This window comes from Gekko japonicus, unplaced genomic scaffold, assembly GCF_001447785.1.
Source record: "Gekko japonicus isolate JY-2015 unplaced genomic scaffold, Gekko_japonicus_V1.1 scaffold1837, whole genome shotgun sequence".
Taxonomy (NCBI): Eukaryota; Metazoa; Chordata; class Lepidosauria; order Squamata; family Gekkonidae; genus Gekko; species Gekko japonicus.
This window is the reverse complement of record NW_015170941.1, coordinates 222,967-247,944: the sequence shown is the minus strand read 5'-3', so window position 1 is coordinate 247,944 and position 24,978 is coordinate 222,967. Positions and strand designations below refer to the sequence as shown.

The following is a 24,978-nucleotide window of genomic DNA, read 5'->3' as shown; positions in this document are numbered from 1 at the left end:
GCCACATGACCATGGAGACATCTTCAGACAGCAGTGGCTCTTCGGCTTGGAAACACTGCCCCCTAAAGTTGGATTCGACTGGCTTTTGAGCAAGGGAAACCTTTACCTTTACTAGAGCTTGCAGTAACAAAAGGAGTCAGACAAACAGGATTTCTCCCCAACAAACACTAGTGTTACAATCACCAAGTGGTGGGAACCAGATGAAGGTAGCAAGTGTGAAGGTCTCCAGAAAGTGCATACTCACCATTGGACAAGATCTCATTGTGAAACTGTCTAAATACCCATTTGGCCATAAGCCAATTGAGACAAAGAAAATATCCTTACACACACACACACACACACACACATATCATGGTCATGTGATTAATCTTTTGTTGCCTGAATCTATCCAGTGATGGCTAGATACTTCACAATTGCTAGACACTCCAAGCATTTAAAAATAATGGGTTAAAATACACCTCTCTCCCTACTTAAAACTGACTGAGCTGAACTAGCTGAAGAGTATAAAGTTGGGTAGATGTGATTTAACGTAATGAATTTTAAACTATGGCTCCTGCACCCCTACTACAAGCACCTCATCTTTAGGGTTCTAAAAATTCTCAACATTTTGAAGCCATTAAATTTTTTTCTAAGAAAACACACGCTTTGGGGGAAATTGAGATACATGTAACACTTATTTTCTATCAAGATATATGTAATACTTTGTACCAAGAAAGTATTTCTATTTCTACTTTCTACCTAAAGCTATTGAGTCTGTCTCATAAATGATGCTGCTATAATGTGAATTTCTGGAAGACCTTACATAAAGTAGCTGTTGTCATAAATATGTAGAGTTAGATCAGTGATGTATTGAAGGTCATTAATTTGAAGGTCATTAATTCATAGGGTTGCCATAAGTCAGGAGTGACTTGATGGCACTGAACATACACAGAGAGATCACTGGTCCTCAACATGCAGCCTATAAGCATCATAATGAGTACTAGGGCTGCCAAGTGGGGGCAGGGGGTGGGTAAACCCCCGCTTTGGAGGCCCGATTTCCGCTGCTGCGGAATTGGGCTCCGGGGGGAACTTCGCCCCCTGAAGCGCAGCGTGGCTGCGTCACCAGAGGTGAAGCAACCACGTTGATTACGTTGGGGGTGTGGCCCCGATCGTCGGAGGGAAAACTCTATGGTTTTCCCTCCGATGATCGGGGCCATGCCCCCAACGTGATCGACATTGCGCGTCACTTCTGGGACGTGTTGGTGGCACGCGCGAGAGCGCACATTAGAAGAGAGCTCCCGGAGCCCAGCGACGCTCCCCCGCCGGTATGAAAATTCGACTTGGTAATCCTAATGAGTACCAATGTGTTTTCTGGTGCCCCTTTCCTTCTTCCCCAAAGCAAAGAGCCAGTCCTGACTTTCTTCCACTTCACTGGTGCAGGATGTACTTTAGAAGGGGCCTTTTGTGTCTTCAGGTGGCATCCATTCAAAGACAGTTGATAGCATTTGGCTTAGAACCACCAAACATTTTTGTGATCAGCCCAGCTCCTGTGCCATTCATTTTGCAGTGCTACCCACTAACTGTTTTTAAAAAGTCAAAAGTACCCACAGACTCAACAAGGTTGGGGACCCCTGGGTCTACGGATGCCAGCCTCCAGGTGGGATCTGGAGATCCCCCCCCCATAATTACAGCTCATCTCCAGACTGCAGAGATCATTTTGCCCAGAAAAAATTGATGCTTTGGAAGGTGGACTCTATGGCATTATACCCCATTGAGGTTCCTGTCCTTCCCAGGTGCCATCTCCAAATCTCTAGGAGTTTCCCAACTTGGATCCAGCAACCTTGCACCCCATCCCCAACCAGTGGCCAGGGGGTACCTGACAGCCTACCTGGGTCAGAGAAGTGAGACTCACAGGGAGACCTTGGCCAGTTCATTCTCTCAGCCTAATCAAATCTATCTCATAAGGTTGTTATGAGGATAAAACAGAGGTGGAGAAAATGATATGTGCTGCTTTGAGCTCCTCAAAAGAAAGGGTGAGATAAAAATGGCATAAATAATCAAATCATAAAAATTACATGAAACGAACTGATTCTGTAGGAAAATGTTAGCTAAAGTCATTGCAATTTTGAAATCCTAACACTATGTCCTTGTTAGCATTATAGGGTACAAGTGGAGACCCGCAAGAAACTTGTGGGATGGTTATCCTATTCCTCACACCTTTGCTTCCTCCTGTCTCCCCCTACCGCTCTCACACTCTTTCTACCTAGGAAAATTACAGTCTTTCTCCACAGTGGGGACCAAAGCAGCTTACATTATTCTCGCCTCCTTTTATCTGCACACCAACCCTGTGAGGTTGGCTAGGCTGAAAGTATGTGACTGGTCCAAAATCACCCAGTCAGCTTCCACTGCAAGATGGGGATCTTAACCTGGGTCTCGCAGACCCTAATCTGAATATCTAACTGTTACATCACACTGGCTTTCATAGGGTGGCTGCTGATGAACAGTAGCAAGCAGCTGGGCCTAGTTGAGTCATGCCAATCAGGTGGTATCAAGTCACCCAGAGGGTGCTGCCTAGGGATTCCAACCTCCAGGTGGGACCTGGGGATGCCTGGAATTACTGCTCATCTCCAGACTGCAGAGATAATTTCCCATGGAGAAAATGGATGCTTTGGAGGGTGGTTTGGAGGGAGGACTCTGTGACATTGTACCCCACTGAGATATCTGTCCTCCCCAGGCTCCACCTGCAAATCTCCAGGAGTTTCCCAGCCTGGATCTGGCAACCTTGCCCCCCATCCCCTGCTGGTGGCCAGTGGGGGACCTGGTGACCCTAAACTGCTGCCAGGCCTAGGGTTACCAACCTCTAAGTGGGGCCTGGAGGACCACCCCCCCAGAATTACAACTGAACTCAAGACAGCAGAGATCTGTCTCCCTGGAGAAAATGGCTGCTTTGGAGGCATTATACCCAGCTGCGGCCTCTCCTTCCCCAAACCCAGCCCTCCTTACAGTCTACCTCAAAAACTCTAGGGATTCCCCAGGCTGGCACTGGCAACCCTTGTCAGGTCTGTCCTCAAGGCTCCCTCCCTCCCTCCAAGACCAAAAGAGGCCAGGAAAGGGCCCTTCCCCCACCCTTTTACTGACAGAGACAGTTAGAAGCCTCCCCCCTCCCCGAACGTTCTAATCTCTCACTGTTGATGCCTGGAGTTAGATCCCTGCAGAGGCCATTTCAAAAGGTATTGGGGGGATGTCAACCTTCCCTGAAGGGATTTTTTTACTTCTTGGATTTTTCTGCAGACACAGGAAGTCTACTGACTATGTAGGAAAACCTGTTGGGGGAGAGTGAGCCCTCTGTTGGCAGAAATAAGTATCTGCACAACCTGCCCCCTGTTGGAATTAGATATATGGATTGACAAGAAATTAACTTCAGGATCATTACCTGCCTATAACAGTAAAGTAGACCATAAGCAGACATTATCTCATCCAATTCTTTCTCACTGTTTGACAAAAGACCTTCTGAGGAAGGGACATGCAGGTGATTCTAGTGGGAACAGACCTTTGGGGAGCAAATGCAGATTCCGTCGGAAGCTTAATGCTTTGACAGGAGTTATGCATGGAGAGTTCCCCCTGAGTGCTGTGATTCCCTCTGCATGCCAATAGCCTGAACTCATCATGCTTGAAAAGCTAAAGAGATCAACAGCTTAACAAATAGCGAGATTTTCTATAATGAGAAAAGGGTTCATTCAGAGGAAAATGTTTGTTTGATTTTATTATGCTCTCCTTGGGACAAAGGTGCCAGAATTTGATTTGAACATTTAGATGATAACATTTATAATGGGGACAGGTTTTTCTTCTTTTCAGAGATACTATGTGTTAGTTTCAGCCAAAGACAGGGAAAGATAGAAAGGTAGAGAATGAATTTGCTTCTTGCCTGCCATCCCACCCTTTCACCCTTTACCTGACCAGTAAATACTGGACATACCTATGTTATTGGGGCAGGCAACCTTTTTGGAATGAGCTCTGAAAATAACTGTGGGGCTTCTTCCTACCCCTCCATACCCATTGCACTATTACCTCAGCTGATGCTCCCTCTCTAAATATTGTAATGCTCTTGCTGCAGTGATGAAGCATGCCTAAACCTATGTTTGCCTTCTGAAAATCAATTGAGTTAGATGTGTGCTCCAACCTGAGAGAAGACAACCACACATGCTCGTAGCATCCACAGGGCCCACAAAGCCTACCCCCCCATAGTTTTTATGGACCCCCCTATAATCCTCGGCTCCCCCTTCCCCCACTGCACCGCCTGCTGCTGCTCCCTCAAAAAACAAAAAAGAAAAACCAAGTGCCGAGCCAAGGTTTCTGGCTGGCTCTCACTCCCCCTCCTCCTCCTTCTGTGGTGGCATTGCTGGCGGCTCCTCACTGGGTCAGAGCGGGCACGAGGAGCGGAGCCGGCGGTGCCGGGGAGACAAAGGGGGCTGGATGGCGGGAGAGGGGGGAGATGCACAGAGGCTGGGAGGGAGGGGAGGAGGGCAGGCAGGGTGGGGGCTTGGCCTGGGGGGGGGCTAGGGGGGGTGGCAGACGTGAGGTGGTTCCATGGGGCTCAGTCACTGAGCCATGAGGGTGTCGCGCTCCGGGCCGTGAGGAGAGGGGAGGGGGAGCTCCCTAGGCACCGTGCAGACAATACAGCTGGGTCCCTCCTGCCCAGAACCTGCCCTGGTGGCCAGTCACCGACAGAGGTGGAGAGTGAGAGAGAGTGCCCCGGCACACCCACAAGACCTGAGGGCTCGTCCACGGGGCCAGGGCTGTCCCTGCTGTTGGTGGTGGAGCTCTCCTCCCTCCTCGGTTGCAGCCAGGGCTGCCTTAGGAGTCCCAGCAACTAAATCAAAGTTAATTTAATTAACTTGATTGGCTGGTGGCCCCACCCCTGGCCCCCTCCCCAAGAACTCCTTAGCTACGGGGCTGCAACCACATACCTTTAAAAGAAACAAGCAGAATTAACAAAAAGGTTCACAAGATGGCGTTGCTAAATTACCTACAGTAAATGGGAATATAATGTTTACTGGATCACTTATGTCTAGGGGTGTCCAAGTGGAGGGGGAGTGAAACTGACCCTCTCTCCCTCCCCTGAGTCTCCCCAGCTGGCCCACCACTGCAGGCTGACTGGGGAAGTGAAGGTGGGTTGCTAGGGAAGCATTGTACCCTATGGGGCCATAGGATACAATGGAGAGAGTGTGCAGCCCCTGACAGATTTGGCATTCATCCAGGGAATCCCTATTCGGGCATGCCTGAACAATGCCGAATAGGCATTATTTGGGTTTTTCTTTGGTTCGGCTGAACCAAATGCACATCCCTGCATATGCCCACATGTTTGTAAATTCTTTCAAAGAACTCTAAAAGTTCACAGTTGGTGAGACAGGATTTCTGTATACAGAAGCCATACTAATTCTTCCTCATTAGTATTTGTTCTTCTGTGAGCTTAATCTTTAACAACTGTTTTTACCTACATATCTGGAACATACATTAGCCTGACTGGCCTGTAGTCTCCCAAATTTTCTCTGGGTCCTATTTTAAAAATATGTTTTACATTTACTACCTTCCAATCACCTGGAAAGCAGACCAATCTTAGTGACAAGGTACATAGTGTTTTTTCACATGTGAGTTTCTTAAGAACTCTTGGGCATCTACCACCTAGAGCCAGTGGGTTGTTTTATTTTTAATTTGTCCATTAGTGCTAGAATGTCCTCAAAGCTTTTTGTCCTTCATTTTTTCCTCTTTGAGAACTCATAACAGTGTAGGTAGGTAGGTCTGTTTTTATCAGCAAAACTAAATAGGGAGGAAGAATTAACCTTCCACATCCTAATCGGATCTTTGGCACTGCTTTTATTAGCATTTCCAAATCACTGGGAGGATCTAATAACGGATTTAATGGGTTGGATCCAGTCACCTTTTCTCCTCATATCACCTAATTTCTCCCCTTACTGCAGCTCCAGTTCCACATGGCTTTTGTCAGTGCAGGTCCCATGAGCTGAGCATAGCTCAGAGGGACCCCTTCTACTCTTTTTCGGCAATGGGAATGCAAGCCAGTCTGTGCTGACTCACTGGATGTTACATTATTCTTTTCTCTCTTGCCAATATAAGGATATGCTTCAAGGATGTGTTTGTTGCAATGTGGTAATATTTTTGTAATTAATGTATATATCTCTTATAAGTTGCTTTATGCTAATTATAGTGAGTTAATGTTCTTATGATTACTCTAGCACCTTATTTATTTATTTATTTATTTATGTGTACGCAAGTAAGACAGATGAGGGCTGGGGGCTCAAGCCATATTTGAACCCCATGTTGGACCAGCCCACTTGGCTGGTATGAGTCATCACAAAGCTTTTGGATTATACTCCCACTGCTTCACATTTCATCAGAAATGTGCCTTTGCAATGTGAGATCAGTTTTATATATCCTTGAGATAGCTAGAGAAAGTTCTCTAGGGCATGGTAAAGGTATTGCCATGCAGATGAAATATCTATGAAGAACAAATGACACATAAAAGTCATATTGTGGTAAATGCATCATGTTGTCCACATTAAAGGGTGAAAAATCAGAGCTAACTGGACCTGAGTACCAGAAGACGTCTGCTGCCCAATGCAGACAGTTACTAGAAATTAGCATTAATATAAAGTACATAGCATTATTATACAAACATAATTGTATAGCATGTTAGGATAGGATAGCATGTTAATATGAATAGTCCTAAGCCAAGGAGGACTTGGAAGCCAATTAGGACTACGATAGGATGCAATATTACGTTGAACACACTGCTGGCTTTATCTGACCAACCAAAAAGAGATTCCCATCACTGATGGTTCTCTGATTCCTGTACTATAGTAGAGATGTCAGTTATTTCTTTGTTGCTGTGGGAAATTGTAAGAGCTATTCCTTGTCCAAGAAGTTTGGTTTTTTGCAGTTCTGTGGAGAGAGGGTTGGTTAAGGAGACTGTGAATTTCTCAGGCACATTTCTTGCCCAACTTGTTTTTCCAATAATGCAAAAATTTAAAATGATCCTTCTTTGACCTTAGAGTTTTGGACTGTCATATTGATCTGATACTACAGAGGCAGTCTGGAAACCCACTCTAACACCTCCCTTTCCATCTCCACCTCCTGTCACGGCTGTAGCAGTGTTATTTGCTTTAATAAGAATCTGTACCAAAGTGATTTATACCCACAGTATCGATAATGACAAAAACTGGTTTCTCAAGGCATGCCTTGGGATGAGATTATCACTCTGCAATAGGGGTTTTTTAAAAATTATCTTAAGAACATTCTCAAGATTTGGATTTTTGTCTCTTTTTAAGAAACGAAGAGTCAAACTGAATCACAACCAAATGGAACAGAGGGGAACAGCTGTAGCACAGATGCTACAGACCTTTATGATATTAATCCCCGATATTCCTTTTTAGATGACTCTTCATTCTGGGCATTATCGTTTCCCCTTTATGCTGTTTGGCTCTCAGTTTATTGCTCTTCTGCCCCTTTGGGGTAGGGCGGGATATAAATCCAAAGATAAAATTAAAAAAATAGATAAATAAAAACTCCCTTATGCTTGAAATGCATCTGTCTTCCATTGTTCACTTCTTTCTTAACCTCTTCTGTCTTCTAAAACATTTCAATATGTAACATATTTAAAGTTACCAGTTGCAACCTAGAAAATACATCTGTTTCTGGTCTGCAGGATAAAAAGTCACAGTGACTTCTTCTTTAGTATGTTTAAAGGTAGCACATGTTTTCAGTTTTCTGGGTTGCAGTCTGGCAACGCTTAACTATATCTGTAGGTTCCTTCAACCCTCACAAATGGATGTGAGATTCCCAGAGAGTTCCATTCTATTAACCTTGTTTCATGACACTGTTCCTATCCACACAATCATATTTTGTATAGGAGAGCTTGGAGAAATGGGGGAAATTATGACTTTGGGGACTTCTCATACATTATTTTGTCATCATCTGCAGTACACAAGTCTGGTGCCAGGTCATCTAAAGCAATCCACCTATTGGCAACTATCCCTGGCAGAGATACCCAGAACAAAACCTGTCTGCCCTCCTCTGATGATTGTTGGAGTGGCTTTCACTGCACCAGGCACCAGACAAATCCTCTTATTCTCTCGAAAATGCAGAGAACTTTGCAGGTAGATGAGAAGAAGTCAGTTTCTCACTTTGTACTGGGCTTTCAATAATGTTTTAATGTTCTGATATTTACTGCCTTGGGGACCATATTTGGATAGAAAGGTGCCAAAGAAATGCTTTAAGGAAATAAAGGCCGCGGTCACACGGGCCAGATAATGCGGGGGGGGGGGAGGCATGGCTATTTGCGCTGTCGCAATTTGAGCAGCCGCTACACAATCAGACATGAAGGCAGTGAACTGGGGGTTTTTTTGTCGGCACGTGTTTCTGACACTCTTCACCGAGGCAAGAGGAGCGCACTGGAGCGATCAGACGGAGACAGTCCGTCTGTGGCAAACTGTTTGATAGTAGCCTTCCCCAGGTACTTTTTAACTTTGGACCTTCGGCAGTACGCTATGGGGTAGCAACGGGTGCACAACGCTTGCCAGATGTTTCCGTCTGCTCGCGCCCGTATAATCCACCTGGCATTCGTGGCTCTCCCGTGGCAATTTCTGTGTGTGAACGGGGCCAAAATAAAACAAAAGGAGAGACTGGGACTTTGACTGTTTTCTTTCTCTGAAACCTTCATCACCTGAGTTCTTTGCATGCTGATGGCAAGCATGAATAATGGCTGGTTAGTAAGCCAAGCCAAAATTGTACCCGTGTCCATGATCTCAATCCTGAGATCCCTTCCATTCTGCAATATGCTTCCATACCAGATATATGTTTGGTCCTTATGCTCCTGGCATGTATTGATAGACATTTTCTGTCACCTGAAAAAAATATCAAAGGGAATAAGAGCATAAACCCACCCTTCATGTTCAGATGCAGAATATCTAAGACAACCAGATGCTGGAGGACAAACCAGAGATATTCCTTTTATGTCCTCCTAGTGACTTCCCAGAAGGCATCTAAACTGGCAGCAAGTGGGAAGAGGACCTAAAGGGACATTGGTCTGATCTGGTACAGGAGTTATTACAACCTCCAATATACCTCCAGTGAAAACAATGTAGTTGCATGCCAGTGTCACATTTTTTACTTATGTGGGATTCTTTTTATGTGACTTCTCAACTGAAAGTTCCTGCGGCAAGTGACATTGGGGCTTCATTTTCATGCTTCGGAAGATACCACCAAACCTCGGGGCCTAGCAAAATGCCATGAATAAACAGGATGTTATCTGCTCAGGAAAGAAGCACATTTGCTCTGACAGGGTATTTATTCCTTTGCCTTTTTCCTTCAAAAATGCTTGATTTTTTTACCTTTTCTTATGTGATAGTTTGTATGCTTTTGGTTTTAAAAAATATAACTATGATAAATTCTTGTGTGTAAAATTCAGTTTGTACTTTTAACAAACTACAGGTGGTAGACAAACAATATTCCTGGGTCTGGGGAACAAAACATTTTAGCAGATTTGGGACTCAGAGCAAAAGTGGCAGAATTCTTATTGATACTGTGATTGCTGTCAATTAATATCAAGGGTAAAAATTGCAGTTGCCTCAGATATAATACGGACAAAGCCAAGTGATTCTCAACCAACAGCTGAGAGCAAAGTCTCTCACAGCCAAAGTATGCTTCCATCACTCATGAGAGACTTCTAAAACAGCACGAGAGGTTTCACTAGGGGTGTCACTTCTGAAAAAAATTAGTTTTAGCTATGATCTTGCTTTTGTTATTCAGCTATTTTGTTCTAGGTAATGCACTCCAGTTATCATATTACATCTCCATGAATTCATAATTGCAACATGACTTTTAAAAGATGAAGCAGATAGACAGTTGGGCAATACTAATGGATTCTGGAGGCCTTACTTTAAATCTGCTCTCTCTTGGTCTCAAATTCCTTTTTGTGAAATAGAAACAACATCTATCTCTCCAGGGCATTTTAGGAGCTCAAAGAAGCATAAGTGATTCTGCCATCTCTGTTCTATCCTCACAAAACCTGAGAATGTGCAGACTTTGTGGCAGAACAGAGATTTGCATTTAGGACTCCCAGACCCAGATTGTACCCACTGTTGTGGTGTGACACACGGCTGATGTCAAAGAAAAACAAGATGAAACTGTAAAACACTTTGTCACAGTGATTATGTTTAGTAAGGTAAAGGTAAAGGTAAAGGTAAAGGTTCCCTTGCTCGAAAGCCAGTTGAATGCGACTCTAGGGTTGCGGTGCTCATCTCCGTTTCAAAGCCGAAGAGCCAGCGCTGTCTGAAGACCTTTCCGTGGTCATGAACTGACTGAACAGCAAGGCGCACAGAACGCTGTTACCTTCCCACCAAAGTGGTACCTATTTATCTACTTGCAATTTCTTGCTTTCGAACTGCTAGGTTGGCAGGAGCTGGAACTAGAGACGGGAGCTCACCCTGTCTTGCGGCACACTCAGGTGTGACTATCCTCACAAAACCTGTGACTCCCCACAGTTGCAGACTGTTTAATGGTCTTTGTATTTTTCCTGATTAGATTTGACTTTTACATAAATACACATCTCTCCTATTATATAAAAGCATTTTGGGGCAGCCCCTGGCCTATGGGGTGGCGAGAGAAAATGCGCTCCCTGAGCCATTGGCCTGCCAGGTGCCGCTCAAGGCTCCTGGTGTGCCATTGGCTGGGGGGCCAGCCTCCCCACCTTGGCCCGTGCGAGCCTGGGACGGGCGGTGAGTGGGTGGTGGGGAGATGGGTGAGGCCGGCCGCCTTGCAAAGACAACTCTTCGCTCTGCCACCTTTCGCCCGCTGTGGCCTCGGCCGGGGAGGCTGCGGGCCCTTCCATGGGGGGGGGCTCTTCTCCGCTGGCCCCGCCAGGCCATCAGGGTGCTTGGAGGCCTCCAGGGGGACTGGTTGCTGTTGGCCCTTTCCACCATCGGCGAGCTGGGCGCCAGCAGCCCCAACCTCGCGTGGCCCCCGCCCTCGCTTCTGACGCCGCATGGGTGCCTCCTAGAGGGCCAGGCGGCATGTGGCCTCTACGCTGGCAGTGAGCTGACCGCTGCTGGCCCGTCCACACCCGTCCCCCGCCCCCATCCTCACTTCTGAGGCCACACCAGCGCCTCCCAGAGAGCAAGGCACCGTGCGGCCTCTCCGCCCACAGAGCACTGACTGCCACTGCACCTTCTTCTCCCGACCCCCACCCCCCGCTACCTTTCCCTCCTTGGCCACCGCAGTGGGAGGGGGGGCACTGCTCAGGTCCCAGCGGCACCTTTCCCCGCTCCACCACAGTGACTGTGGTCAGAAAGCGACGTGCCCACTCCAGCCCACGCGCCTCCCCGGTAAGACCTGGCCAGCCCCCCCTTTCCTCGCCCTCCCTACCTCTGTCTCTTCCCACCATCTCTTGCTCATTTCTCAGCCTCTTTCCCTTCCTTCCTTTCCCTTCTATTCCTCCCTCCCCCTTTTCTCTTCCTTCCTTCCTCCCGCCCTCCCTATCCCTTTCCATTCTTTGCCTCCCTCTTTCTATCTTCCTTTCTCTCTCTCTCTCTCTACTCCCTTCCCCTCTACAACGGACCTTCCTCCTAGTCAATGTATAATTCATGCTTTTTATGGCCCCTTGATCCTGTTGTTTGATTTTTTCAACATTCCTACAGAAAATATTTGTCTAGTGAGGATCCATTCATAGTTTCTGAAGAAGTCCAAAAAGTTTATGCTTTCAACTTTAAGGTGTCACAAGACTCCTGCTTATTTCCCCTTTCCCCTTTCTTTTTTCTTCAGCAGATGCTCAGCTACCCTCAACTTTCCATGTCTTAAGCAATGAGCATGCTCAATCTTCATCAGGCTTTTTTAAAAAAGGATTTATTCTATTAATGTGCTGTCATATTTTTGATGCATACCTGGTTAGTTTCTTTAGGATACAGAAATTTCAATCTTGTCTGTTTCTATTGAATATTTTTTTCAAATACTGTCCTTCCTTCAAAGAGATCAGGGTGGCATACATGGTTTGCTCCACCTCCATTCTGTCCTTACTGTGAGGTAAGTTAGACAGAGAGTGATTGGCCCACAGCAAGTGAGCTTCATGGTTAAGTGGAGACTTGCTCCTGGATCTGCCACTCCAAACCACTGTGCCATGTTAGTTCTGTGGGCAGAGCCCTTTTCTTGCCAATAAACACTTGGAACAAACCGCACTATCAGAGGGTATGTTTTAGGAGTAGAATAAGTAATTTGTTATCTTCACTTACGCATTGAATTGCTCAGCAAATATCAAGTTGGTCGAAGTCCCAGTGATGGTAGTCAGCCCTCCAATAGTAGACGCATATGCAATACACAGGCACATGACTTTACACATCATGTGGTCCCTCTGGTTTCGGTATTTTCTACCTGTTTCACTTGCTGCTGGATTCTGCTTAAAAATGAAATAACCAACATTACTAATTTAGTGGCACAAGCAGAATATTTGCATTGGCTCATTATGTGACAATCTGAATTCACTGTGGGGAAATCAGAGAACTGCTTCAGCCCCAAGGGCTTCGTCTTCCTACTATCTCTGCCTGTGGCAACTCTAACCGCACTTGTTCATGGTAATAATCATGAACATCTACCAGCATGGATGGAAGCTGGCTTTGACCTAGCACCACAAGCCATTCTTAAATGGAGCAAATGGCAGGATGGTAAATGTCACCTCTGGGACAAATCCTGCACAGACCAGTAGCTTGTAAAAACACTCTTGTTCTCGGCCAATGTCATGAAAAGTTAGCAAGGGGTGCCCCCCCCCCCCCCCAGTGAGAACATTTCAGGACTCATCCAAATTTTGAAATAATAAATTATTGTGGGAAGTGACCCAAACTCAGAGGCTAGGGGGAATCTTCTTTATAATCCTTGGTACAAGAGGCGTTTTAATAATGAGTTTTGACAATCATTAGTTCTGTCTCAAATGCTCCATCACACAGCTCCCTTCCATGTGCTTAAATACAATCAGTTAATTCCAAAGAATGAGTAGGGTTAAATGCATAACTTATCAATAGATGATTCTTGGGGTAAATTTATTATATTAACCCCCTCATATCCATAGATATCATAATAAAGATCACAATATATAATCTCAGGGTAATTCTTTTGTCATTTAAAAAAATACATGAATACAAATTCAGAAAGAGGATGGGGTAGAATGGGTTGTGGCCTTCACATGAAACAAAAGGGACGCTTCCAAACATCTGAATATAGGTAGGTACTCATATGGAGGTTTCTGATAGGTAAATAGGAATAAAGAAGAGAAGAGATTGGATTTATACTCCGCCCTTCACTACCCAAAGGAGTCTCAGAGTGGCTTACAAACTCCTTTCCCTTCCCCTCCCCACAACAGACACCCTGTGAGGTAGGTGGGGCTGAGAGAGCTCTGACAGAACTGTCCTTGAGAGAACAGCTCTGACAGAACTATGGCTTGCCCAAGGTCACCCAGCAGCTGCAAGTGGAGGAGTGGGGACTCAAACCTGGTTCTCCCAGATTAAAGTCCGCGCACTTAACCCACTACACCAAACTACACCAAAGAGTTTCTGAAAGATGAATAGGGAGATTAAAGAGATGTGCATGCAGAGAGTGATGCAGATTTGGCTGGAAAACAATGGGGGATTTGCTTTGGCTGTATTATGGTTTCTCAACATACATATGGCTGTTTATTTAAAAGTATATGACACACTCTGAACCCAAATAAGTGGTGAACAGTCTGCTCTCAGTTCGGTATGCGACTTGACCACATCAGCTTGCAGGAAGACAAGAAAATGAGGCGTTGCCATTTTAAGACCTCCCTCCCATATTCTCAGACTAACTACAGATGTCCTATGTTGATTGAAGTGATGAACAACATAAAATATATACAGATTTCTGAGAATGTTTTAAGGACTACATCTGATTTTTGTGTTTCTCCTTCCTTTGCACATCTAAAACTATGGCACTTGATAGGGGAAGGCCTTTAAACCATGATGCACCTGACAGGACTGCAGTTATGGAAGAATGGCAGGGAGCCAAGGGTTAATAAAACTGTACCAGGTCTCTAGATAAGAATTCATGAGTCATTATTACAAAGCAAAGTCAGGGCTAGATTTGGCACTACAATCTCTGTTAAATGGTGTGCCAGCATGTATGCTGTCAGACTAGAGACAGGATGAAACTGGAGGTCAAAGTGTGAGACAAGGATGCAGACTCACGTACTGAGAAAAAAAGGATCCTCCAACTAGAAAACTGGGGATAAGAGGCAGGGCTCAAAGGGGACACTTGAAACATTCACACACAACACTAACCCAATATTCTCAATATCCATCCATTTTATAAAGTCCTTGTGTTGTTTGGGGAGCAACATGAGGACTTTGTATCATACATGAGGTAGGAGATTTGTGGAATCAAAGTAGGCAGGGCAAAGCAGCTTTAGCTTCTCCTGCCTTCTGTTGTGTCTGTAAGCCACCTTGTGAAGCTGCTATTGGTTCCATTGTAAAAAAAAAATCATATTACTTGTGTGGCTGCACATAAACTTCACAACAGAGCTAAGAACAGCTCCATGGGGTACTTTGCAGATGTGAAAACAGCATGGGGGAGAGGCAGGCCCATAGCTACAGTGGGACCTCCCCCCCCCGACTTACTGCCAAGGCCCCCCAACTTTCCATTCATCCGAGGCCCCCCAACTTCCAATTTTTTATTTTATTTATTGCACTAATTGCTGGCAAGCCCCATGCTGCCCTCCAATCCCATGCCGCTCTCTTGCTGGCTGCAGCCGCTCTCTCGCGTCACTGGCAAGTTGGCAAGAAGTCAAGCCCCGCGCCGCCCTCCAGTCTCACACCACTGTCTTGCCTCCCTGCTTATCGGCAGCAGGAGCAGCAGCCAAAAGGCGAGTGGGTGCCGGTGGAGGGGATGTGCACACACCTGCTCTGGCTCTCCCTGCTCACCATTTAGCTGTGGCTGGAAGAGGAGGAGCAGCCTCTGGGGTGGGAATGGGGACAAGAACTGTGGTGGCAGTAGGTGGGCAATGAAGGCAGCCTCCTTGGGTGGGCCCGCCACTCTCCTGCCCTGACAGCCTTGGCTTTCCTGCCAAAAGGATGCCTGGCTCGTTGCAGGGAAGGGCGGGAGTGTGGCTGCTCACTTGTGGTGTGTGTGCAGAGTGTCCCCTGACTTATTTAAAGCCCCCCCCAATAAAAAAAATCCTGGCTATGGGCTTGCAAAGCTGCTTCTCTCTGCCTGTTTTGGCTGCAAACAGAAAACTATGTACATCTGGTGAGCTATGCGTGTGCAAAGTCCTGATGTTGTCCCCCAACAAACCCAAAGACTTTGTAATGTGGAGCCTAAAGTACAAATGATACTGAGTACAGGTATACAGTGCTGTGAGTTCCTCCAATCAGACTTCGTGCCAAACGTATAGTGTATTTTGGCCCAAAGTTCCCCCTTCTGAGTAAATGAGTGCAAAAAGACAGTAGTGTGACACTAAGGGCGATTTCGCACTAGAGCTGCCTCGCGGCGCTGCCGCCGTTTGCCCCGACACTATTTGTCAATTTCACACCTGAGGCTGCGGGGCTGCATTTGACCCGTGGCTTCGCCCGATTTCCTCCGCAGTTTCGTGATCCTCAAAAACCAGGATCACGAAACTGCGGAGGAAATTGGGCGAAGCCGCGAGTCAAAATGCAGCCCCGCAGCTTCCGATCTGAAATTGACATGTTTGTGCCGGGGCAAACGGCGGCTGCGCCACGAGGCAGCTCTAGTGCAAAATCGCCCTAAGTTGCAGCAGAGTGATGGTATTTGCATGTTATAAACCTGCCTGAAAGAGACTTGAATGTATACTGTTTGAAGCCTAACATCCTACAACTCCTGGTTGGTTAATATTTACTTTCTTTCTAAATAAATAAATGTTCTTGTTCAGTTTTTAAACCACCTTGTTTATGTCAATTTATCTCTTTGTCCCTCAGTTATCAACCCAGGCTTTGGTGGATTTATACCCAGACCCAGATTCTATCCCCTTGAAACTTTTAAATTCCCACTGAGAATTCCCAATTCAGTGTGGTAGGCAGGAAATTATGACTGCGAAAATCTTCTTGGATGCATCTGCCCCCGAGAAAACTGTCAAAGTGACTTTTTTAGTTTCCTAAGGACTTGATCTGATGATTGCATTTAATGCTTCTCTAGTGTTCCAGCTTATTTTATTTCATTTTAGCATGATTTTCTTTGGTATTTTTAATGCTTCATTGTTTAGTATGCTGTCTTGAATGTTTTTTTTAAAATGTGGAATACAAATGTCTTGAACAAAGAACCAACAAGAAATAATAATTCCCATTAAGCTCCAAGGAAAACGAAATATTCAAAGGTTCTCACATGTCTTCTATGAGACTACATGGGTCAAACTAGATGTTACATCCATGGGTCCAACCTGTGGACACCAATGCCATTTTAGAAGTGAAGTTGGGCCATTTAATTGGTCCCACAATGCAGAAGGAGCAGGTAATTTTGACCCCACCCCACTGGCACTTTTTCAAGAGCTGAAGTTTCCCTGCGGCTGTTTCAGTATTTGAAAAGTGAGCAGGGGGCAAGATCTCCTGGGCCTACTGCACTGCACTGGCTGTGGGCCTGATTAAAGCCCTGGGTGGGTCCTTAGGTTTGACACCCCTGCATTAAGCCTTAGAAGCAATGTAAAAACATCAAATATAAGATTAATAGTATTAAAACCAATTTTAAACCAATTTAAAATGGCTCAAGTTCACCTCTAAAAGGATGGTGGCATCCATGGATTGAATCCATGGATGCCCTGATGTCTAGTTTCACTCTATGATGCTCTCCCATAAGGGATAATTGTTTAACTTGTGTCAACTTTACATAGATGCAGGAGATGAAAAAGGATAACAACAGAATGTCAGGAATCTCAGAGAGAAACAAAGAAAGTACCACAAGTAAAAGTGAGTGAAAATATCAAGGCATAACAATCATTTTATGTCTATTAGTTTAGTTCAAGTTGACACATTCTGTAACACGCAGTATAGTGATGGTGGTAGAAGGCTATCAATAGTTGTTTAGTGCCTCCAGGACTAAGCTATATAGCTGATCCGGACCATATATCTTATGGCAAAAGTTCTGTCAAGGTGGCTTTCCTTTCATGGTAAGGAAACAACCTACATACAAACAAAGGATATCCATATAAAAGTGAAATAAAACATATTAATGTACTGGGTTAATATCTGAGTGTATTGAATGAGAGTAAGAAGTGTTTCAAAAATGATGTTAAAATACCTTTTTTTTTTCAATCTGGCACACCCCATGAGCAGTATTAGCAGTGCCATTGCAGTATCTGTAAAAACAAACTTGCTGTAATAAAATCCTTTCTTTTGCTTGAAGAAACTGGTGTAATAGAAATGGCAAATTACATATATTTTACCCATTTGCTTGCTTTGTCTTTTCTTTCCAGTCATCTGCTTCACAATCATTAATATTTTCTGGGGGGGGAAATAGCAACCATTTCTCAATGAGTAGCTCCAATTTAGTCAGTTTGTCCCTGCCAAACTGAAGATAAGAATGTAAAAGAAACAAAATAAATATTGATGCATACCATCAAGTTCCAGGGCATGATTGGTGACTCCATTTGCATAAGTCATTTCTATGGCATCAACTTCGGCTTCAGCGCTGATTATCTGCTGAGCCACTGCCTCGACGATGGGCATCACCATAGCAGCGCTAGAGGTGTTGCTAAGCCACATTGACAAGAAGGCACTGCTGATCATGAAACCAAGGGTAAGCCTGAAATCAGAAATACCTCCATGTCACTAGTCATCTCTGCTTAAGTACTTTATTAAGTAATAATACACAATAAAAATTTATATTTTTGCAGCATTGAGCAAAGTTTGCAGCCATTCTCCAGCCTAAGGATCTTTCCTCCAAATTAAGTGGCTGCTCTCAATGCGAGAGCCACTTAAGTTGGAGGAAGGTTACCTTGGAAGATGGTTGGATCCACCCCATCCACTGGAACTATGTTGTCTTTTAAAATATTATTTTTGCTGTGTGTAAAATGTGTCACATTAAAACATAGGAAGTCATAGACTCTATCATAACATGTACATTTAGAGCCAGTGGGGTGTAGTGGTTAGCATGTCAAACAAGTTTCTGGGAGACACAGGTTTGAATTCCTACTCTGCTGTGAACATAAGAACATAAGAGACGCCAATGTTGGATCAGGCCAACGGCCCATCCAGTCCAACACTCTGTATCACACAGTGGCCAAAAATACCAAGTGCCATCAGGAGGTCCACCAGTGGGGCCAGGACATTAGAAGCCCTCCCACTGTTGACCCCCCCCCAAGCACCAAGAAGACAGAGCATCCCTTGCCCCGGAGCCCCTATCTATACCTTGTGGCTAGTAGCCACCGATGGACCTCTGCTCCATATGCTTATCTAAGGTAGCTGGCTGGATGACCTTGGGTCAGTGACACACTCTCAGCCTAACCTACCTCACAGGGTGCTTGTAAGGATAAAATGGAGGTGAGGAGAGCCACATAAGCCACTTTGGTTTCCCCTTGGGGACAAAGGCAAGGTATAAACAATAGAGTTGTGAGGATAAAATGGAAGACAAGAGTAGGATGTAAGCTGCTTTGGGTCCCCATTAAGGAGAGAGGTGGGATATAAATGAAGTAAATGACTAAAATTGCTGGTGGCATGTTAGCTTTATGCAGACGTATAGCTTCCTGGGATAGCCCAGGCAAGCCTGTTCTCATCAGTCTTGGAAGCTAAGCAGGGTCGGACCTACCTAGTATTTGGATGGGAGACCTCCAAAGAATACTAGGGACCTGATGCGGAGGCAGGCAATGGCAAACCACCTCTGAACGTCTCTTGCCTTGAACACCCCACAGGGCCATCGTAAGTCAGCTGTGACTTGACTGCACTTTCCAAGACCACGCCAGTTTCATGCAAATTAGGAATGCTCAGTAACATGCAGCAAAGAACACAGAATACTTCTGTGTGGAAATATGCTGAATCGGCCTGCATATGTAGGACTGTAATTTCTTTTCCACCGTCTTTCCATTTGGGTAACCTTGAACACTCCACTGAAATTATTCTCATATGATCACAATGTCAGAAACAGTGAAAAGTGCTTTTATGGCCTGATCAAACATCAGCTTGTGAATCCCCACTTTGCCTACATAATAAATGTCTACAATACAAAAAGTGTACCCTTTCCCCCCCTTAATTTCAGACCAAATGATCCTAGCAGGGATAATTTTTACAAAGATTGCGAAGACCTTTGGAACCCATGAGGATAAAAACCTGTATAAGTGTTAATGATTGCTCAAGTCAGAAAGAGCAGCCTTTTTCAAAGAGGTAAAGAAAATGATCTGAAATTATTTTGGTAGCCCTTTCCCCAGATTGGCTAATGATATCTAAACTATCCAGAAATTAATATGCTTGCTTGTGCTTTCCACAAGAGCACAAAAGATGATTAGGTTAAGCTCTCATTCTAGATATTATCTTTCTCACTTTTTTGTCTACCTGTTATTAAGCAGATTACAGTAATTACTGCAAAAAAGCACTAGAAGAGGCCATTTGAACCAGTTTACTTATCTTGATGGTCAAATTAAAGACAGCATATCAGTCTGCATTTGATGGGGACAACTCCTGTTGGGATGCATACTCTGGTTTGGAGCAGAGATCCTACAGGAGCGCTTATTTACAAGTATATATATTCAATAATTCATTATTTCATGCTTTTCTCTCCAATGGGAACCCAAAGTGGCTTACAGCCTCATCCTCTAGTCTTCCATTTTATCCTGACCACAAGAACCCCATGAAGTACATTAAGCTGAAAGAGAATGACTGGCCTCAGGTCATCAGGCAAGCTTCCATAGCAGAGTGAGAATTCGAATCTGGGTTTCCTAGCTCCTAGTCTCCTACTCTAACAACTACACATATTTTCACTTAATTGAACAAGTACACTCAGTACATCAGCAAAATAGGCATAAAAATCAAATGGTTTCTGGGAGCGGATACATTTCAAACCCAGGAGCAAACTAGGAGAGCCTTCTAAAACAGGACAACTTTGCATAACATCTGGAAGGTTAGTAAGGATGGCATTGTATGGACCATTCCATCAATAAGACCACAGAAGCTGACCGGACCTGAAAACAAACAACCAAACTTGACAAAACAAGGCCGCAAGGAAAAAGTGTCGGGACGACCTAAGGTAAACATCAGTACAAGGCAGAGACTGTTCTTCAGGTAAGAGGAGACATCACAGGAATTGTCCTTTGTGTATAAGCCTCATGCAGATGTAGGAAAATCAAGGTTGAGCAGATATCATGCCAGACAGCATGCACAATCTTTTGCCTCTTCCATCCCTTGATCCAAGTTTACAAATCTAGCCATTGCTACATTTTGCAATGCCTATGTACAGGGTAAAGGCAGGTTTGCAAATTCCAGAAGAATGTTCACCTGGACTGTCTTTTAAAAAAACTAGGGACAATGTAGGTATCTGTAGGGTTGCCAACCTCCAGGTGGGGCCTGGAGATATCCTGGAATTTCAGCTGATCTCCAGACTACAGAGATCAGTTTCCCAGAAGAAAATGGCAGCTTTGGAGGGTAAGCTCTATGGCATTATTTCCTGATGAGTTCCCTCCCCTTTTAAAATCCCACCCTTCCCAGGCTCCCCCCTCAAATCTCCAGGAATTTCCCAGCCAAGAGTTGGCAACCTTGGCAACCCATCTTAGCAGGCTGTGGGTTAGATGCTACCAGCCTGTTCACTGCTGAAAGAGGGAGGAGGGGCTTGTTTTGAACACTGAAAAAGCAAGACCAGGGATTTTGAGACCTGTGTGAACAAAAGCCATATGCAGTAGGAATTGGGCTGGATCAAGCAGGAAAGTCCTGCATTTAGGGCTGGGCCAGATACCATTAGAGGGCAGGGGATTAGGGAGTAGTCAGTCTTTTTTTTAAAAAAACACCCAAAAACAAAAAGTAGGGAAACTATTTGAAGAGAACCTGTAATCTCTTTCAATGAAAGAAAAAGAAAGTGAAGGGGCAGATTTAAAACAACATCCTATTGATGTACGGTTGCCAGGTCCCTCCTGGCAACCAGCAGGAGTGGGGGGGCTTCCCAGGAGCAGCTGAGAGGCCCATCTGATGTGCAGCCATGTGTCTACATCACTAACCACATGATCCGGAAGTGATGCCATCGCTTCTGGGATGTCGGAGGTGATGCTTTGGTATTTGGGCAAAACCTCTTATGGTAAATTGTAAACAGATCAGCCAATATCATAATGCCGCTATATAAATCAATGGTGCGACCTCATCTGGAATACTGTGTGCAATTCTGGTCACCACACCTTAAAAAGGATATTATAGCTTTGGAAAAAGTGCAGAAAAGAGCAACTCGAATGATCAAAGGGTTGGAACACTTTCTCTATGAGGAAAGGTTAAGGTGCTTAGGGCTCTTTAGCTTGGAGAAACGACGACTGAGGGGTGACATGATTGAGGTTTATAAGATTATGCATGGGAAAGAGCAGGTAGAGAAAGAGGTACTTTTCTCCCTTTCTCACAATACAAGAACTCGTGGGCACTCCATGAAATGGCTGAGCGGTCGGGTTAGAATGGATAAAAGGAAGTACTTCTTCACCCAAAGAGTGATTAACACTTGGAATTCACTGCCACAGGAAGTGGTGGCAGCTACAAGCATGGACGGCGTCAAAAGGGAATTAGATAAGCATATGGAGCAGAGGTCCATCAGTGGCTATTAGCCACAAGGTATAGATAGGGACTCTGGGGCAAGTGATGCTCTGTCATCTTGGTGCTTGGGGGGGTCAACAGTGGGATGGCTTCTAATGTCCTGGCCCCACTGGTGGACCTCCTGATGGCACTGGTATTTCTGGCCACTGTGGGATACAGAGTGTTGGACTGGATGGGCCTTTGGCCTGATCCAACATTGGCATCTCTTATGTTCTTATGTTCTTAAATTTGGCTAGTGATGATGTCACTTCCAGGTCATGTGAGCAGTGATGTAGACACCTCTGGCCCGTAGCTATGGTGGGGCATTTGGGAGCTCCTCCCCCTTAATTACAGCCCCCGCCCCACAAGTTTTCATCAAGGAGAACCTTTTAAAAACTTTTTAAAAGTTTTCTTAAACTCAGGTGTGCCTGTGCTGAAGCATGCCAAACCAAGGTCCCAGACCATGACTAGCCAGCCGGCAGTCCTCCCTCCTCCTGCGACTCACCAGTCACTGCAGCTGCACCCTGCCCAGCCTTTTAAAAGGGTTTTCTTAAATCTGGACGCACCTGTGCAGAGCCGAGCCCAGGCCCTGACTAGCCAGCTGGCAGTCTTCCCACCTCCTGTGACTCGCAAGTAGTACTATTTTTTTTCAACCATGTGCACTTGTAGTGCCCTCAGCAGGGACAGGGGCCTGGGCTGGGCTGGGAAGGGGCAGCTACTCCTGCAGACCCCTCCTTGCCCCATAGCCCGCCTGCTTGCTGAACAAACATATTTGCCCTCTGGCTGCCTTGCCGCACTCCAGGGAAGAGAAGCTGGTGTGGATGTTGTCTGTTCCCTGTGGGGCAGCCGAGGGTGGGGGAAAGTGGTGGGGCACCTCACCCTGGTTGTGCAGAGCTGTGTACCTCCTCCGCACCCTGAGAAGCATTTAAAAATACCCAGCACCCTGACCCTCCTTCCCTTGCAGGGCAGAGGTGGCTCCTCCAATGGAGGTACGACTCCTTCCTCCCCCCACTTTTCTCCCGCGGCAGCGTCAGGAGGGTTTGTGTGGGGGAGGGCAGCCCCGCTTTCAGGACTCAAAGGTGAGTGAGGGATTCCTCTCTTGTTCTCTCGTTCCCATGCCTGTTAACTTGCCCAACATGCTTGCAAACAGGACACAGGGCGGACTGGGGGGGGGGAGGAGAGCAGGAGGTAATTAGATTAACTATGATTTAATCAACTTTAATTAGGTTTAGCTACCCCAAAAAAATTTTGATGTCCCCCCCAAGTAAAAAATCCTGGCTACAGGCCTGAGACACGTTGCTGCATGTCAGATGGATCTCCCTCTTTTTCTTTTTTTTTAGATTTATAACCCGCCCTCCCCAAAGCGTGCTCAGGGCAGCTAACAGATGAGGCACATATGCCAAGATAATTGTTCCCTCTACTGGCCAGCTGACAGGCTGCAGGGTGGTGAGGCCTGGCAGCAGGGGACCTCTGCCTCCCCCAGGGGGTCTGACAACCCTGTATTGATGGCATAATCGAGAGATTAGTGTTCAAACATTCATTTTCTACACCAAGAGTGTTACATCATTCCTATCAGATTTGTACATCAGTAGCTGATGATTCACATTCTAAAGCAGATTAAAAAAACAAAACAGGGCGCAACATAACCCCAATTTCCCCTCATCTACTCTGCCGACAATGATTTGAAATTTGTGGTGGCGGCTTCTTTTATAACCAAAGAAAGCACCGGTGTCCTTGGCTCAAGTAAAATCAGTTTACACTCTTAGCAGAGCCAACTCAAAACTTTTACACTGTCTGAAAGATGCACCTTATTTTACTGGGAAAGAATGCCACAACAATAGGTAGCTCTATTTTAACCAGAAATTATTTATTTACAAGGGAAGATCCAGGGCAAAACTTGCAGAACTCAAATACCCCCCCCACACACACACTTATCACAACTTGTATTTGGGCCTCGGTCACTTCTGAGACCTGATTCCTTGCCATGAATGTTGGAATAGCTACTGCCATAAAACATTTTATATTGCTGAATCACAATTCTGCAAAATGTTTGTAAAGCTGCTTGATGTCAATAGCACCGTCATGAAGCACTGCTATCATTATATAATCTAATAGTGAACTGGATGGCTCATGGCAAGCATGAAAGCAGCAAAATGAGGCCACCCATAGAAAAGACAGGGGTTTCTGTCTACTGAGGGAGTTGCCACTAATGTCAAAAATATGACTTTGTAAATGTAAAAGAAAATCCTAAACAGACTTTTGAGGACTGGGCATACCCCAGTACACTTGGAATGCTGAAAGCAGTTGATAGTTAAATGGGAGGAGGGAAATAGAGGGAAAGGGGAACATAGCCCCTGAGTGCTTAAGCCCCTGAGTGCTGGTTTGGCTCTCAGACCCCCTCATTCTGAACCCAGCACTGCATTTCTAACTGTAACTAAAAGCCCCAGATTTAAAAATAAACAAAGAACTCATGGTGAAATCAGATTCTGAGACCCTGGACACGTCTCATAGAGTATACTCGGTAATAATTTCTCAACAGTCATCCCATATGGCCGACAGAGTTCATATGGTGTTCACATGCATAAAATTGTTCCCATACAAACATCGCACCCTGTGTAAAAATCTTACAGTGCAATCTTGTGCAGAATTACTCCATTCTAAGCCCATCCATTTCTGTTGAACTGAGAGCCTTTCTCTTTGATATGGAAGGGTTTAACATATGGTGTGATTTTGCAAACAAATGGGCCCTTTTGTGAAATGTCAGGTGGGAGGATTGGGTTATGTCAGAAAATTATTGTTTGGATGAGGGCTTGGGTAAATGCTATCATCAGCATATGCTCCTTGTCCATGAAAAGGGAGCCAGCCTTGTAGTGAGGCCAAACAGCATTATAAAGCTGAAAGTAGAAAGGAGAGAGGGAGAAATAATTAGTTGTAGGATAAGTGATAGTGTGTTCTGAGCTGCACAGAATTTTTAAAAAGACACTGTTGAGCTTATCTTCCATTCTTAGTAACACATTGTAATTGGAGACCTGTTTCTTGCCTGGATTCTATATTATAGAACACGTAACAATGGCTCAGCCCTGACCTGGATGGCCCAGGCTAGGCCAGTCTCATCTGATCTCTATAGCTAAGCAGGATTGGTCCTGGTTAGTACTTGAATGGGAGACCACCAACAAAGTCGAGAGTTGCTACACAGAGGCAGGCAATGGCACACCGCCTCTGTTTGTCTCTTGCA

The 24,978-nt window shown here is 45.2% G+C and overlaps 1 protein-coding gene across 1 annotated transcript in view; it reads right to left on the bottom strand.

Moving 5' to 3' along the window:
* Positions 1-24,978, bottom strand: part of SLC13A1 (solute carrier family 13 (sodium/sulfate symporter), member 1) — a 122,450-nt gene that overhangs the window by 20,195 nt on the left and 77,277 nt on the right. The window contains 4 exon segments of the mRNA XM_015418878.1: positions 12,276-12,429; positions 15,558-15,608; positions 17,427-17,495; positions 17,609-17,796. Coding sequence (XP_015274364.1) covers positions 12,276-12,429; positions 15,558-15,608; positions 17,427-17,495; positions 17,609-17,796 — 462 coding nt within the window.